Genomic DNA, 19,233 nt, shown 5'->3' with positions numbered 1-19,233 from the left:
TAGTTTAGCTAAAACCAATATAATGCCTAACAAAATGTGTATGCGGCCATATCACTTTGGCTGTATGTGAGACACCCTGTGCTTTCAGCTATCAGAGAATAAAAAATTGACAATATGTGAGAGTTGGCATGAAGCTGCATCAGTAAATGGATGTGATTGTACATCAATTGAAAGTAAATTGTACGTTGTTACAGTCAATAAGAAAGAATAATATCTCTGGTATTTGAGGAGATAAATAAAAATACTAACACACTATTTAATTTAATTTACTTTTGAAGCTTTGCTTCTAATTATTGCATGCAGTTGTAACAAATTTTAATATTTCAGTAAATTTCCTAAAGAGTATTATATATTTGATTCTTTCTTAATAAAACTTTTGCTGTTCCACATTACAACATGTAATTCTTTATTCACAGGAAGCTTTCATTCCTCACTTTACAAAGCAGCAGTTTAGCACCACAAGCAGTTACAACTAAATCAACTGCATTTCACTTAGAAGACAGTGAAAAAAGAAACTGCATCCATTTTTAAGAAAAAAGTCCACTAATGGGCAACATATTTTTGTTTACAAATGAATAAAAGTTATCATCACAATATACATTTGTCTTCTCTCTCATTAAAAAAATCTGTTGGTGGACAAACGTAATCCACAGATTTTTTTTTTCTTTGCATTAATAGGTTGCAATGGACTACTAACTAGGGGATTTAAAGAGGTATAACTCAATCCATAAGATATGCAAATGCCGTAACAGGCATGATAGTCTGAAACCAGAACAAGACACTCTGTGCAATTGTGAAATTTTTTCTAAATAAATTTCAAATATCTAGCAACCATGATTTCAATAGTGGACCCACTGGGAAGATGTAAAAGTCTATTCTTTTGAACATTTAATACTAAATCCAGCAACAATACCCTAAGAAACAGGAAAAAATATAAAGTTATAGTGTCTTTAAACAAAGACTAGAGAGGTGAATATATACTAGCCACTAAAAGAAATAAACTGTCTTATTACTCATAACAGTGTGGCATAAAGCATATACATTTCATGATTTTAGAACCATGTCAGAATTTAGACAGATGAGAAATATGGGCAACTGGAAGAAAAGCACACAATGTGTGAAATATGTGAAGAATGTTTCAGGTAATTTTATGTAGCAGATACTGGTTAGAAATGAAACTGTCAAAACTATGTTTAGTCTCACGATTTTCAAAGCTATGATGGAGATACCAATATGTTTTAACAAATCATTGTCAGTTCACTAATGGAATGAACTTTCGAGTACATGTGACTGCACATTACAACTTATTTTACATGGGAAATTGATAGTTGTGAATTTCACAGCAGTGTTTCAGATGAATAATAAATAATTTATTTCGAGAGAGAGAGAGAGAGAGAGAGAGAACAAAAATGACAGACTACTCAATGGATTGAGAACTTAATTGTGATGTACAGTCAAGGCTAAAATGACTATGAAACAGTTTTGTTCACACAATTCTGATTCGTGTGCACTTGCAACTATGCATATACATAAATAAAGTTCTGATAAATAACAAATAAAACTTAATACATGCAGTTATAAATTTATAATACAAGTAAATAATATATACAAATATTTATGTTGCAGGTCAGCAACAGGATTTTAAAAACTGAATCAAATCTGTGTTTTGTTAATTCAGTTTCTGTTTATCAACAACAGCATAAAACAAGGATCAGGTCAGGATTTTCGTTACAATAATTTTGTGAAATATATCAAATAAAATCATTCTCTTTATGATAAACATCTGTTTTCCCTAATCGAAAGCAAAATTTAATAACAATTTATTGTAATTTACATATTAAAAGTATATTGAGAAAGTGGAATTTAATGCAAAAATTGAAATTTACTGTAGCTGCCAGGATTTCATGCAGTGCATTTCCTTCAACCAATATCAGATTTTTTATTTAAATTTGAGTCTTAGGTTTTGGGCCAACTTCTTGCTCAGTACAAGAGCACAGTAGTATGTGTAAAGCTTGTGAGGGAACTGACTGTCAGACTTCAGATTTTGAATTTCTAAGTAGAATTGTAATTATTTGAGTTTTTTAATGCTGACTTAGAATGAAATTAGTTCTCAAAAGATAACATGAATTGTGCATTTAAACTGCCAAGAGCAGAAAAGTAATTGCAGTAGTCACATCAAGTGCTGTACATTTTCTGTGAGGTATTTTCTAATAAAAAATGAAGGAGTTGGCAAGTATCAATAAACAGATACAGAGAGAGAGAGAGAGAGAGATTTCTAAACAGCAGATGTCAGAAATGTTGTAAGTGAAAATTTACTGTTGTATTATGGCAAGGACATTATTTATTCATGAGAGAGAGAGAGAGAGAGACAGTTTTGTATCTGATGACGGACAGATCCAAGTTGTTACTGTTATAATGTGCCACACTGTGGTGGAAAGAAAATAAACTGGGGCATTCACCAATAAGACTGAGCTGTCATAATGCTTCCACTTATGGTATTTAATCAACATTATTGCTACTTAGACAATCCAAATACAAAATTAGTAATAAAAAGGACATTGTTCAGAAGAGTTATTTATGAGAGGGCACTCACATCTTCTAGTGCTGTGTATGTAGTTTCTCAGTCACATTTCACATAGGAAAATCAACAAAAGGTGCTAATTTGTAGTGTACTTAATAGCATAGTGACATTAAATAATGTAATTTTCTTATGACATGGCAATTTGTTCATTAAATTTCAATAATCTATGTGCATTCTGACAATGTGAAAAACTCTCTAATGCATTTCCTTGTTTAGGCCTTTGTTGGTAATCTTTGTTTGCACATCAAAATTTCTGTTTGCAGTCTCTTGCAGTGTTACTACAAATCTCTTCTATGACCTTTTTAGGCTCTTTTCATTTCAAATTTTTTCTGGGCTTTACACCAAGAGTTTGCGATTACAGTTAATACCTTTTCAGCTGTATATCCCAAACAATATATACCCCAAAGAGAAACAATATATTTCTCCATTCACTTGGCATTTTATTGTGCCATGTCTTTTCCTGCAACACACTGAACCTGATAGCTATGTCTGACAAATAACCTTTCACTCAGGACTACCTGTGTCTTCCTGTTGTAATTCTCCTTAGTAAGTTTTGAAAACCCCCACACTTAAGTCAAAAAATCTTACTACTGGCTTTAAAAATCAACTGAAACAACTAAACACACAGTTTCAGTTGTCATGTAAGTGATAATTTGTCATTAAGTAAGACTTCATTCCCAGTTCCCATTTCTGTTCACTAGGGAATTTATTGTTTATTAAAATTTTATGTATCTAACAAATTAACGTAACCTTTAGATGTATTGGCCATCCAATCAGATTTCATCATTTACCTGACAAGCTAAAGCTGTGGTGGAGGCACACAAAGAGCTGCTAAAAACAGAATGAACTTTACCACCTTGTAATTGTTATACAGACATTTCTGTAAGGGCAATGGTACTGACCAGTAACAGAGCACCAAGTAATCACTCTTTCAGTGTCCATATGAAAATAAAGTAAGAACACTATTCAATACACATGAGCTACAGGAGATACACAATAACCTCTCTTAAATAAAAATTAACAAATATATCCTATTTACAAAATTTAGTGCTGTATAATCACACCTTACATCATTTTACCTACAAGAGAGAAAGATAGATGTTTATATTTAAGAGAAGAATTACATGAGACATATTGCATAGTTTTATATAATGCGCTATATGCAAATCTCAAACACTATTTCTCAATCAAATAGCAAAACTTGATTTATTTTTCAATGACTTAACCTGTTATTTAACTGATACAGTGGCTTTTGCCAAATGCATTGAATGCAAATGCTTTGCAAGAAAGTTTGACCAAGAAAATGTTCACTCAAAAATTTGTATCATGTGAGAAATAGAAACTGAGAGTTACACAACTTGCATTTACTTACATTTACTTCACAATGAAGAACAAAGGTATTGCTAAAATTGCTCCATTCAGTAGAAACCACAGAAGATATAAAATGAATAACTGCAACCTTAAAACAACTGCAGTTGATGAAACAACATTAACACTTTATTCAAAAGGTCTGCTTAGTTTCTAGTTCCTCAAGGATCATTTAAAGGCTAATGACATACGTAACACAAGAGTAAAAGTACAAAATGTGTAGATATTAAGTGTGCAAACACATTATTGTACATCCCACAGAGTTACAATTCTTAATCTTGTTATGACTGTATCCAAAATATATTTAATCAGAGAAGCTTCTAAAGCAGTTGTACTTCAAAAATTGCCTTCAAGTGAGACAAATGGAATGAAAATAAGTATTATAATCCTAACATACTGTGGTAATATGTACTACTATGTTTTTCAAAAATGTCATGGAAAATAAGGTTCAGCTGCTTGAAATGGAGGGAGGAATGCATTTTCAAATAGTTGCTAGCACACAGCATATGTTATTCTACAGAACGAAGTTCTGAAACTAGATTCACCGCACCCTCCATAGGTTCAGCAGGGTAGACGTGGCAGTGGATGGACACCATGGACGGGGTGTAGCATATGCTATGCTCAGTCAAAATTCACATTTCTGTGAGTTGTGTCAGACTGGAGTACCAAAATCAGGGTCACCAAAGCTGTCAGTACCCACAGAGCGAGAAGACCCACTAACTGAAGGAGGAGAGATGTCTTGTGCAAGGCGGCGTGCCCTCCCACTTCTGTGGCCAGTATCTGCAAACTTTGTCACCCCTGTACTACTCCGACCAGTTCTTTGTCCATGGGTTTCCACAACAGAAGTCCCTGCTGAACGCTTTTTGTGCCCTCGAGTCTTTTGACTTTCCCTAGATTTGCTTCGGCACTTTTCAGATATCAAACTTGATGTTTCACCTGGAGATTGATCACTTGTTGAATCTATACTAGAGGTCTTCTTAATTTTTGCAAAATGTCTCTGCACATCATCAAGTTTGGCACCAGTGGTAGCAGTATTCTCTAAACTGTTCTTATTTGAATCAAGAATAACACTTCCTAGTGAAACACTGTCTACTGCATCAGATGAAATGTGGTTTTTTGTGTCTGGTGATGCAGAGGGATTAGGGAATGTGTTTCCAAATATATTTTGTAATGTGGTGACACCAATGTTCATCAAATTGTACTTGTCATCTTCATTAGTGACAGACTGTCTGTTATTATTGTTGTTGTTTGGAGTTGATGGAACAGAGATGCTTGTGTCACTATCTTTGTAGTAATTTTGGCCTGTGTGGTCTTTAATAGGACTCCTGACCAATGAATCTTCACTCACAGACGACCTGCCATCTGTTGAAACTTGCATTGGTGAATATGGAGAAGGATCCATGTTCACAGCAGAGAAATTTGTATCTGAGTGGCTAGGAGAATTTGTGGAACAGCTAACAGCAAAAGAAGATGAAAGCTGTTCTGCAAAGCCAGCTTCATGCTCTCCAGCAGAATGTGGCTCAAGCTGTTCCTTTTCATTCATCAATGGACTTCCCGGGATGCTGCAGTCTGAGTAATTCCTGGAAACATAATTAATTCCCCTTATCAAGCTGGCACAACTGAAGTTTCAGTTATTTAAGTAAAAATGATACATAAACTGTTTATTATCACAAAAGCTACTTCTGCAGCTGCAATGAATGACAGCACTTTTAACAAATTTTGTTCGTAGTTCACTGTTGACAGTTTTTTTAGGTTTATTCATTGTGTTCCAAAGGAATCATCATGAGATGAAACATTTAAGGATGTGACATAAGTGAAGCTGTATATTAGACAGGGAGAAGTAGCTGTCAAACTACTCATGGAAGCTACATTAATTATTCACTAATAAGGGAATGGTCCAATCTGACATTTTGAAACCTGCACTGAAATTTTTCACACGGGAAAAATACACTGAAAGGAATGCACTGTCAAAATTCTCACTGCTAAGGCACACTAAGTTTTTGTTCTTTTTTATTTTATTTGCTTTTTATGTTGAATATTGTCAAATTCACAGCTCACCTGGTGGCTGGGGAAGTATACGCCTGCTGTAGCTATAGCCAATAGTGCACATCCACCAGACAGTGGGCACATACACTTCACAATGTGATCATAATTTGTAAAGTGAGTTTCAATTTCCACTGATTTTTGTACTGTCACAGTCATGCACAGTTACTATTCACTCAAATTTGCAACTCATTTAATATTCATAATAATTAGCACTTGTCTCTGCAACATCGCTAAGTGTTAACAATGGACGTAAAACTGAATTAATTCTTTTTGTTTTATTCATATATGGTTGCTAATAGCATCTGTTGTTATGCAGGTTCCAGAGTGGTATCCAATTAATGTTTCCAACATTACAAAGATAAAATAAGAATTTCTTGGATAGTCATTAAAATGAAGTAGACATTTCTTTAGAAATTGCGAAAACATTAGGAGACAGAGGAAATAACTCTGACAGTTCCATGAATCATGGTTCGAACAGTGATTGTGTTCTAATAAAAGTCCAGAGCAACAATACAGTAGCTTCCTAACACAAAGAAAACATGGACAGCAATAGCTTTTGGTGACCAAGAAATGGCTGTAAATTTTTCCATTAAACAAAGGAGGGAGAAAATGCTTAAAGTTAAGCTGTTTGAAAAGTTGGTTCCATTTCATAAAATCTGAATGTAAATTGTATAAATAGAAGAAAGATGTGCAGACAGTATGATAGATGCGACAAAATGAAACTTTCAAAGGTGTGAAAGTTTTAGAACTGATTATGAGAGTCAATGCACCATTCCTAAAACAATTCTATAAGACCAGGCACTCTAAATTGCAAGTGAGATGAAAAGTACTGATGTCCAGGATTCTTTGACATGGTTAAGCAGATTCAGAAAATTAAACAGAAAAGGTAGTTGCAAAATTATGAACTGCAAAGATGTACAGGGGATGTCATTAATAGGCATTACTACAGACAAATTCATAGCTTTTTGTTATTCCTTAAAAAGCTGTGTATAAAGCCAGCCAGTCATTTTTTCCCTCCAATTTGCTCACAGTTCTTGCACAAAAAAAGACAGTTTCACTTGTGCAGTCAATGGATGTATCAGAAGATTACTGTCTCTGCAGGTTTATATCTGTCTTCAAGAACCTCAAGGCATCTTGGGGCCAACAATTCAAAAAAAGACTGCTTAGTTGCAAAAATCTTGTAATCTACTTAGCAAACTTTGAAAAAATTAGAGGAATAATTTTCCATTTTACATCTAAAGCATCTACTTACCAGTTGCAGAGAATAGTCATTGCTTTTGTTGGATTCTTTAGGACGATAAAGACAAAACTGTTAATGTAATTCAGATTCAGCCCTCCATAATGAAATTTTTTGACAGCATTAACCATTCTTCAGAAAAGTTTTGGACAATATAATTTCCAAAAGGTCTTTGTCATTACAGATTATCAACAGAAGAGTGCTGTTAAACTTCCAACATTTGTGCACTGTTAGTCTGCATCATCAATCTCAAACTAAATTGCATTCAAACTGGCCTTGAAGGCCCAACAAATGGTGCAAACTTGATGACATTTTATGAATTTTACCAAATATACCTAGTACGCAGCACAATATGCATAAGAACAGCCAAAACTGTTTCTTTCTCCATCCCAATTCCGTCTAAATAACACTTGTAATTACTTTGAAGTGCCTGAATGCATTAATTTTTCTTTTATCAAGTGTGCTTTGTGTAGAGAAAATGTCTGGTTTAGTCATCCAATAGATGCTTTGTATTTTTGAGACTATCTCAGGGAATCAATAAGGAACTGTTACATATTCAGTAAAATATACATTATTCGAAAATCATTATAAGAATTGTACTACAGGAATTGTTATAAATTTTTCATGTCAACAAATTAAAGTCTAATTAATACAGTGCGTCAGTTTTGTCTCTTCTGCTGATCACTTGTGTAATAATCATATCTGCAGCAGTTTAGCTGCGAAAATGAACTGCAACTAATTACAAAAAGTTAACAATGTGAGACATTTTAGGTATGTTTTAAGTGCTTAATATTCACATATGTACATTTTTTACTTACGCTACACGGCATTTTGTTGTCTAGTCTGCTTATTCATTGACCCATGCACTAGGCAGCAAGGGCTGCACAAAATTCTGTTATAATCAGTTCTTTGTGTGGCAAAACTGGGCAACATTAATTTTTTTTTAAATGCTTGCATTGTGTCTTAGCGGCTAAAATTTTGCCAGTGCATTTCTTTCAGTGAAAAATTTCATGTTAGGTTGGACCATTTCCTTGCAAGTTTAATGGTAACATACTATGTTGGACTCCTGCTTGAAAAGACCCTACAAATGGACATTTATACAATTACCCACAAAGATGCATTTTTAACAGACTACTGTTTCTTAATTATTTCCATAGCTGCTGTTAATTCACTATTGCTTCCTTAACAATCATATAACTGCACAATCATCAACGAGTAACAGCAAACTTGCACACTGAAAATCTGGTGGTATTATTACTACCTGGGAATCCCAGAGTGTAAAGAATTGGATGTTTAATCCTCAAATAAAAATATTCAGATGGCTAGTATGAGATGTTTTTAACTTACTTTTACATGTATATAGGTTCCTAATTTACTGCATTAAGTCTATAGCCAACTGTCAGAGTCTTTTGCACCTAATAAAATGAATCCCCCATTCTGAATCCTAGACAGGGAAAAAACAGTATAAAAGGTAATTACTTTTGTTTTCTATTATAAAACATTACAGTTTTTTGGCATTATTAAAGAGCTATCTATACGATTTTCCTGTAGCGTTGCATAACTCTAGAGGATAATTCCTGCAAACAGCAAAGAGAGAAAGTGTACACAGTGAGCTATTAATTTTGTCTTCAGATCAATAATGTAAGTAATGTTTTTAAGCATGATGACACGAATTTTTTGATTAAATTGTTAATATACTGCTTCAGTTTAAGCTTTTGTCTACCAGAATAACAAGAAATCCTTCCAAGTTGTGTTTCATTTGGTGTTTGTCAATAACCTGCACTGAAGTACCTGCACTCAAGGTTCATTAACCATAAAAAGTATATTACATGTAATTTTTAAATAAGTTTTAGACATGTTCTGCAATCGTCTTGTAGGTTGCTGTTTTTTATTTTCACGTCAAGTTCCATAGGACCAAGTCATGGAACGTCTCGGTATATGAAATTACAACATAAAAGTAATAACAACTAAAAATAAAATGTTTATAAACCCAAAAAAAGTCAGACCTATGTTTAAGTAAACACCATCAACGATATAACATAAGAATCAGATTAAATTTTCAAGGAACTCCTCAACAGAATAGAAGGAGTGACCCATGAGGAAACTCTTCAGTTTCAATTCGAAAGCACGTGGATTACTGCTAAAATTTTTGATTTCTTGTGGTAGTTCATTGAAAATGGATGCAGCAGTATACTGCACACCTTACCGCACAAGAGTTAAGGAAGTCCGATACAATGCAGGTTGGATTTCTGCCAAGTATTAACTGAGTGAAAGCAACTTATTCTTGGGAATGAGCTGATATTGTTAACAAGAAACAACAGTAAGAGAGAGAGAGAGAGAGAGAGAGAGAGAGAGAGAGAGAGAGAGAGAGAGAGAGAGAGAGAGAGAGAGAGAGAGGGGCCAATGTCAAAATACCCAGACTAGTGAACAGGGGTTGACAAGAGGTTCAAACTTACACCACTTATTGCCCGAACCACCCATTTCTGAGCCAAAAATATCCTTTTAGAATGAGAAGAGTTGCCCCAAAATATAATACCATACAACATAAGCAAATGAAAATAAGCAAAGTAGACTAATTTTCGTGTCGAACGATCACTTACTTCAGATACCGTTCGAATAGTAAAAATGACAGTATTAAGTGTTTGAACAAGATCCTTAATGTGGACTCTCCATGACAGTTTACTGTCTATCTGAACACCTAGAAATTTGAACTGTTCAGTTTCACTCATCATATGCCCATTCTGTAAAATTAAAATGTTGGTTTTATTGAATTGCGTGTTAGTAAAACTGAGTCTTACTGTGATTTAACGTCAGTTTATTTTCTACAAGCGATGAACTGCATTATTTGAAATGAAGCCAATGTTGCACACAACTTCCTTTACCACCTAGCTTAGTGTCATCAGCAAACAGAAACATTTGAGAGTCACCCGTAACACTGGAGAGCATATCATTCATATAAATAAGTAACGGGAGTGGCCCCAACACTGATCCCTGGGGCACTCTCCATTTGACCATACCCCACTCAGACCCCACATCACAGGCCATTCTCAACACTGTGAATAATGACCTTTTGCTGTTTGTTGTTAAAGTAAGAGGTGAACCAGTTGTGAGCTCCTCCCCATATTCTGTAATGGACCAACTTCTGGAGAAAATTTTGTGATCAACACTATAAAATGCCTTAGTTAAATCAAAAAATATGCCTAGCATTCAAACCTTTTGTTTAACCAATCTAGTACCTCACAGAGAAAAGAGAATATAGCATTTTCAGTTGTTAAACGACTTCTAAGGCCGATTAACTTTCCTACATAGTAATTATATGTGACATTTGGTTGAGTGAAAAATCCTTTTAGTGTTAACATTTGTGCATCATGGTCTGAAAGGCCATTCAGCCTTTTACTAACAGAATGCCCATCTAGTAATGAAGAATGAATAAAAATATTGTCTATGGCTGTGCTACTGTTCCTTTGCACCATAGTTGGAAAAAACACAATCTGCATCAGATCATATTAATTTAGATCTACCAACATTCGTTTTTTTGCGCAATCATATACAAAATTAATATTGAAGCCACCATATATTACTAATTTCTGATTACTTCCTATAAACTGAATCAAGAACCCTCTTTAGCTTGAGCAGAAATGCTCTGAAGTCAGAGTTAGGAGACTTATAAACAACAAAAATTAGAAGTTTAGTTTCACTAAATTCAACTACCCCTGCACAATATTCAAATATATGTTAAACGTAGTGCCATGATTTGCCTATGGGCTCAAATGGAATACCATTTTTTACATACATGGCCACTCCCCCTCTCTGCAAAGAACCCTTTGAAAAACAGCCAGCTAATCTTTATCCTGGTAAAAGAAGCCTCTGAATTGTCAAATTATTTAAGTGGTACTCCAATATACCAATAATTTCAGAGTCAACATCTATAAGCAGTTCACTAACTTTATCTGTAATATGCTAATTCCTTCTCTACTTGGAAACATGACGTCCTCTGAAGGTGATTCCTTAGAAAAGGAAGGAACTGGTTTTTAAAATCACATTGATAATGAGACCTTTAGAGACAGAGCACAAGCTTAAGTTAGGGAAGGCAATTGGCTGTGTCCTTTCAAAGGAGTAATCTGCTTTAAGCAATTTAGAAAAAACCTAAATGTGGATGGCCAGACTAGGATCTGAAGCACAATCCTCCTCAATGTGATTCTAATGTCTTACTACTGCTTGGTGTCATGTTTGAACTCTTCATTAATATGCTGATGGCCTCCACCAATACTGCTGTGAACAGCAGTTTTATGCATTTGATACATTAAGTATTGAAGATAAATAAACTAATAAGTGAGCAATATATTTTTTGTTTTTCCATTATTGGCAGTAATTCACTTATAACTCATGGTTTTCTGTTTTTCTTCTAGAAGTCAAACCAAAAATCTCTTAGCAATTTCTCAGAAATACAAACCAGGCTCTTATTGACTTAAAAAGAAGACTATATATTCAATTTAGACATTGTGAAATAAAAAACGTATTCTCCTTCATTCACTCTGTGCAGCTGAACTACTGCTTTCCCACCCACCCTGATATCTGAAACACACCCAATGTCTATGACCTTCCTGCATTTCCATAGTACCATACTTTTGTAGCCTTCCAGAAATTCCTCACCTCCAAACTTTTGTTGTCTTCATTCCCTACACAATTTGTGGACAGTGAAAGTACAGCCATTCACAGGCCCAAAACTGTTTCCAACCTGACTGTCTTTAAGTCATCAGTCTACTGACTGTTTGAGTAGTCTACCATGAATTCCTCTCATGCGCCAACTTTTTAATATCAGAGTATCACTTGTAGTCTACATCCTCAATTATTTACTGGATATATTCCATTATCTGTCTTCCTCTACAGTTTTTACCCTCTACAGACTCCCTTGTATCACACAAGTTATGCCACGATGTTTTAACACATGCCCTATCATCCTGTCCCTCTTTGTCACTGTTATCCTTCGGTTGAGTTCCTCACCAATTCTGTGGAGAACCCCCTCATTCCTTACATCCTCAGGCCACCTAAGTTTCAACATTCTTCTGTAGCACAACATCTCAAATGCTTCTATTCTGTTCTGCTCTGGTTTTCCACAGTTCGTGTTTCACATTATAATGATACATCCTCCTCTAACATTATCTTTGTAGCCACTATGTAGCTCCATTCTATTAATGATAGACTCGTTCGTATTCTTAATGTTCAACTTTATTGTGAAGCAATGAGCCATACATTAACATAGAACATCTAAGACAAAAACAAACACAAAGCAAAGAGTAAATGATTATGTGCGCACTAGAGTCTTTGCCACTGCCCCTGTACTGTGCACACGCCAACTATTCATCTGCGTGCTCCCACACAGCCCCCTCCCTGAAGATCGGAGCTCCAGGAATGTGCGGAAACTTGTACCGGACCCTTCGCCCAGCTCTTGTGCGAATTTCCGGCTGTACTTCCTCCATTGTCGTATCCTCTCACGGCTTCATCCGGCTTGCTGTCCTACCATCTGCTGCACTCTGTAGGGACCCCTCGTCTTGCTGCAGGCCCGCCTTCTCTTCTTGTATTACATCTTCCAGCAGTAAGTGAGCCGGCTTCACCCAGTCTATTGACACAGTAACACTCTTATCGTGAACTAGGATAGTCATGGCCTGGTCCGTACGGTGTAGTACTTTATAAGGTGCCGTATATGGTGGCTGCAATGGAGTTCTGACTGCGTCGGTTTGCAATATTACATGCGAGCATTTGCTCAATTCTCGATGTACGAACGACGGCCTAACACCATGCCGTGTCCCTGGTTGTGGCCTAAGCTCAGCCAGTTGAGCCCTTGCTCTCATTAACAAGTCAATCTCGCCTGTACTCTTCTGAAAAAACTCTCCAGGTAGGCGCAAGGTTTCCCCATATACTAATTCCGCTGTAGATGCTCCAAGGTCAGGTTTGAAAACAGTGCATAATCCTAGTAACACTAGTGGCAATGCTGCTGACCAATTCTCACCACGGCACATTAATGCGGCCTTAAGTGTTCGGTGCCACCGCTCTACCATGCCGTTGCTTTACAGATGATAACTTGCGGTACAGTGACAGCGGAACCCGCTCATGTTTGCCAGCTCCAGGAAAAAGGATGATTCAAACTGACATCCTTGATCCATCGTGACATGTACCGGACATCCGAACCGTGCTATCCACGTCGTCAAGAACGCCTGACTGACTGTCTCTGCTGATATGTCTGAAATGGGGATTGCTTCTGGCCATCTCAAAAATCTGTCAATTGCCGTCAATAGGTACCGATAGCCTTCGGACATTGGCAACATTCCAACAATATCCAGATGCACATGTTCAAAACGACCAGTTGGCCCGTCAACTTTACCCACTGGCTTCTTCACATGGCGTCCCACTTCACATCGCTGACAATCCAGGCACATCTGGCACAGACTTCCGACAGTCTCTCTTAATTCCTGGCCACACGAAATGCTCCGTCATTAAATTTACACTCGCTTGAGGTCCCGGATGAGCCAAACCATGTAATCCTTCGAATACTTTCTGGCGCAAACTCTCCAGCACAAAAGGTCAAGGCCGTCCCTGTGAGGTATCGCACCATAACTGTATTGTCTCACCTTCCGGACACAGTTTTCTTAACTTCAACCCGGTGGGCGTGCTCTGCCGAAAAACTTGCAGTTGTGCATCATCTTTCTGCTCTCTTGCCATTGTAGCATAGTTCACTGAATACTTTATTGCCGCAACTCGTAAGAAGTAACCTGCCACCATATTCTCTGCCACGTTAATATGTCGTAAATCAGTAGTGAACAGGCTTATATATTCCAGTTGCCTGAATTGTTTAGGTGACAAAGTATCCGTATGCTTGCAGAATGCGAAAGTGAGAAGTTTGCGTTCTGTAAACAATGTAAATGGTCTGGCTTCCACATAAGGCTGGAAATACCTTATGACTTCATAAGCAGCCAGCAGCTCTCTATCATATGCACACCAATTCTGCTGTGAGTTTCTTGGAGAAGACTAGCTAGCTTCGCATCTTTCTCTGGGTGAGCTAGTAAAACCGCTTGCTTTAGACTTTCCTTGATCCGCTCGAACGCCCGCTTCATGCTTGATGTCCGTTGTAGCTTCTGATTTTTCCCGGTGTTCATGCCCGCCAAAGCCTCCGTGAGTGGCACTTGAAAAGCCGCAGCTCCTGGCAGATGTCTGCAGTAAAAATTTAAAACACCTAGGAACCTCCACAACTGTTGCAAATCTAACGGGCGAGGCATCTTCTATATAACCTCGACCGTCTCCTCCAAAGGACGAATGCCAGCTGCTGAGACTGTGTGACCCAGGTAAGTCACCTGATCTTTACGCAAACTGCATTTGGTGTCATTCACCACTACACCATAAGTACGTAGCCTCTCGAAAACTGTCCAGAGGTGCTCTTTGCGGAGGGCTGCTGTCGCTGAGAACACCAGTATATCGTCTAAATAGGCGAAAGTGAAATCTAGCCGTCGCAGCACCTCATCGATGAAATGTTTCCATATCTGTGCAGTGTTTTTTAACTCTGTGATTATTCCTTCATGACCATGCACCACCTCTTTGCCCCTTCTAAGCTGCGATAACTGAATGTCCACCGCAATACCGAATGCATATAGAAAATCTGCTCCTCATATGCACTCTGCCACATCTGCAATGACAAAAGTCTAATGACAAATAATACTAGGTCCTAAATTCACTTCCTTGACACAACTGCCATATGTCATTATGGGCTGTTTATTTGCAGCCTTGAGGCAAAACGATGTGCTGTCACTGAGGGAAGTACATTTCCCCTTTGGCCACGTGTCTATCAAATAATAACACGAAGCCATCACATCCCAAACATAAAGTCACCAAGATACCGTTAATAAAGAAACATCTCCATGTTATTTATGCGGCGAGCGTGACTGGACGGTAGAATGCACTTTGAGGCTCGCTCCCCGAATCATCGATGATACCAACACAACTGCTCCTTCCAGGAATCTCTGCTGTCCTTATGTGTTGGCAGGACCTCCGAACCGGTAGCTCTCAATGCCTCCATCTGCTTCTGCAGCCTGTCTAGCTGCTCCTTGAGGTTTTGAAGTTGTGTACCAGTAACAGTGCACCACTGTTTATTAATGGCTGCCGCTTCGTATTCTTCCGTCATCGCCTCAACCTTTGCTATACTGAGAGAATTTGTTGGTTCAACCATGGCATGAACCCTGTTGGTGAGTTAGAGTAGTGCTTGTATATTGTATCCATCATTTGCTGCCACAGCTGCTCTTACTGCAGGTGGAAGCTGTGCTGCCCAAACGGAATGACGTGTGATGTTCGAAAATTCATTTTCTGTCATGATTCCATGCAAATGCCTCCAATATTCGGAGGGAATTCTGTCACCTCTACATTCACCTCGCAACACCTGGCAGATTCTTCGATCTAGCGGTATAGTAAGCCGGCTTATTAAAACGCCCTTCATTGTTGTATATTGTTGCATTCCCGGCAGCCATCTAATTATCTCTTCAACCAATACCGCTGCCCTGGCATCCTGACTGTTTGCCGCTATCATGAACTTTTCCCGGTCGTCAGTTACCCGATTATGCATGAATGCCAGTTCTAACATGGAGAACCAAAGTTCTTGTTTATCAGCCAGGAATGGCTGCGGGCGTACTTTCATGCATTGTCCCAGCAAATCTTCCTCTCGTATACGTGTTCTGGCTGCGGATTTTGTCCTGGTAATATCACTGTCCCACTCCGCTGAATCCATTCCATGGTGTTGAACGTCGTTCCATAATTCCTGAACCTGACCGTGCAGAGTACCTTGCCGGTGTACTGATCGTGCTGTAGAGCTTCTGCCATTTGGCGTATGTTGCAGTGTACCTTCGTTGTCCTCCTCTGCCTCTTGCTGTATGTGTTCTTTTGACTTTGGGGTCACCACTTTGTACCCACTATGTAGCTCCTTTCTATTAATCATAGACTCGTTTATATTCTTAATGTTCAACTTTATTGTGAAGCTATGAGCCAGACATTAACATAGAACATCTAAGGCAAAAACAAACACAAATCAAAGAGTATTTGCCGCTGCCCCTGTACTGTGCACACGCAACTATTCGTCTGCGTGCTCCCACACTTTTTTTTTTAGAGAGAAACAACCGATACCATGTATACTCTAGAATCTTGTATAGGTTAAAATTATCTCAGCAGTTTCATTAAAAGAATTCATATGATTTTGTATACAATGCATTATATTTCAGGCTAAAAGGTATAAAAAGAAATTAATGTATAACATTGATAAGTACTAACAGTTAAAATTACTCCTCTTTTAAAAATATTTGAAATTACAAAATTTGTTGCATATTTGAAATTCATATTATTAATTGCACAATCAAACACTAATTATTAAATTTGTTTCTGGATTAATTTATGAAATAATGATATAATTTGGGAGAAAGTTTGTAAAATCATTTGCTTTGTAAACTCTTTGGAAAGTGTGAGTACTGCAAAATGTAAGTGGTGGTGGGCATGCCTATACTTTGCTAAACTTTTCAACAACAATGTAATTATTGGTTTTTGAATGTGGAAATTGTAAAGTTAGTGTGACTTAGAAGAATGGGATAAAATAAAAGGATGTTCATAGCAACAGGCAATTCTTCAATAGTTATTATGTCATCACAAACGTAAGGAATCGAAATTTTCAGCTGCAAGAAAGTATTCTTAGACAAGACTTGAGTCATCTACAAAAACAAGATAAGTAAAAAGTAGTTCTTTTGTAATCTTACTCCTCTCATAATTTTCAAAAATTTATGCAAAAAATGAGAACTTTAATGGTGATGTGTGGGAGGGTAAGATTACAACATACATACAAAGCTGTGCTCCAAACATACATTCTTACAAATGCCTTCCTAAATTAAAGCCTATGTTTGATACATGTACATTTCTCTTGGCCAGGAATGCCCTTTTCGGAAGTGCTAGTCTGTTTTTATGTCTATCTTGCTCTGACCATCATGGGCTAATCTTCTGCTTAGGTAGCATTCCTTAACGTCATCTACTTCATGATCACCAACACTGTTAAGTTTCTCATTTCTGCTACTTCTAATTACTTTTGTCTTTCTTCAATTTATTCTCAGTGCGTATTCGGCACTCATTAGATTCTTCATTTCATTCAACAGCCCCTGTAATTCTTCTTCGCATTCACCGAGGTTAACCATGTCATCAGCAGATATTATTATTGATATCCTTTCACCTTGAAAATTAATGCCACTCTTGAACTTTTCTTTTATTTCCATCCTCACTTCTTTGATGTACAGATTAAACAGTAGGGGCAAAACACTACACCACTGTCTTACCCCTTGTTAACTAAAGCACTTCATTCTTGGTCTTCCAGTCTTGTTGTTCACTCTTGGTTCCTGCACATATTGTATACTGGCGAACCTGGCATTGCTTCACAACTGCTCAGTAAGTACTGGAATTGGACACATGTTTTAATCTCCTCCTCTACCCTCCCTCTATCTGCCTCCTCCTGCACAGCTCTCACCATCCCCCCATCTCGCTTTCTATGTCCTTTTCCTCCTTCCTCTTCTCTGTTCATCTCCTCTTCAACCCTCTCTCTAACTTTTAGCCTTAAGTATTGTTATTAAAACCAAACAAAACTTTGATTGGGAATTTTAGTTACTTAAAATGAGTGGGTAAATCAGCTAGGATCACCGATATACAACTTATGAGAGAGACCTCTCCAGCAGCTGGATCTATGAGGATAGTAGCTTCTATGACAGTATTTTGCACAGTTTTAATCTGTGAACAGCTAAGATTACAAAGTTTCAGATGATTCAGATTCTGTAGTAGTATTCTAAACATAAGCCATAAATGCAATTTTCTTGTTTTCTTTTAAACCCGATTGTGAGGAAGAAAACAAACCGTATATTGTTGTGTATACAATTTTTGTTTAAAATTTTACACAAACACACAAAGAACATTTACAGAAAAAAATGATTTGTCTAATGCCCTGATAACACAGTTACTTTATCGGTTCACAGCACAGCGTTTTGTTTCTCACAGCCAGTTTTAACAGAAAACCTGTATATTTTTTATTAAAAAGATATGCAGTCTATGTTCATATGAATATTTATAGAGCATCATGTAAAAATTTGAAGTAAAGTGATAAAGGACTTTCTGAGATTTTTGTTAACAATTTTCCCCTTTTCATATTATACATATGTTTATATACTACATGTATTTTAAAATATGAAGCTTATGTCTGTCTGAACGTTTATCAGAGCATCACATCAATATTCAGAGTTAATCACTCAAGAACTTTTCAAGATTTTTGCTAACAAAGTTTCCCTGCTATATGACATATATGTATTACATATATTTGAAAAATCTGTAGCTTATGTCCATTCAATTGTTTATTACAGGGAAGCTAGAAAATTTGGAAAGGGAAATGCTATGGTTTAGTCTAGATATAGTGGGGGTCACTGAAATGAAAGGGAAAAAAAGACAAGGTTGAAGTAAATCAGTCAAGACAAGGTTGAAGTAAATCAGTCAAGAACTTTTTGAGATTTTTGGTAACAACATTAAACAATTAATTGTCTTTAGTACAGATTACCCATCTCTCCCTATTGTTTATCCCTATTTCTCCCAGAATTTCAAACATCTCGTACACCATTTTACATTAGTGAACATTTTTTACAGGTCGACTAATCCTCTCAACGTGTTTGGTTACTCTTCAGTCTTGCTTCCATTATCAATCCCAACATCAGAAATGCCTCTCTGTTGCTTTTATCTTTCTTAAAGCCAAACTGATCTTCATCCAACAGATCCTCAATTTTCTTCTCCATTTTTCTGTATGTTATTCTTGTCAGCAACTGAGCTGGAGTTGTTAAGTTGACTGTGTGACAACTCCCACACTTGTCGCTCTTACAATCTTGGGAATTGCATGCATGGATGTCTGCTGGTATATCAGCAGTCTCATAACCCTACACCCAAATGTGAATAGTTG

The 19,233-nt window shown here is 37.0% G+C and overlaps 1 protein-coding gene across 1 annotated transcript in view; it reads right to left on the bottom strand.

Annotated features, from left to right (window-relative positions):
• Positions 1-304: 304 nt before the first annotated feature.
• LOC126204174 (uncharacterized) overlaps positions 305-19,233 on the bottom strand; it is a 123,680-nt gene continuing 104,751 nt past the window's right edge. The window contains exon 9 of the mRNA XM_049938580.1: positions 305-5,529. Coding sequence (XP_049794537.1) covers positions 4,602-5,529 — 928 coding nt within the window. The 3' untranslated portion in view covers positions 305-4,601. The remainder of the gene's footprint in view (positions 5,530-19,233) is intronic.

Source organism: Schistocerca nitens, chromosome 9, assembly GCF_023898315.1.
Source record: "Schistocerca nitens isolate TAMUIC-IGC-003100 chromosome 9, iqSchNite1.1, whole genome shotgun sequence".
Taxonomy (NCBI): Eukaryota; Metazoa; Arthropoda; class Insecta; order Orthoptera; family Acrididae; genus Schistocerca; species Schistocerca nitens.
The sequence above is the reverse complement of the archived record's forward strand: the minus strand, read 5'-3'. Positions and strand labels throughout refer to the sequence as shown.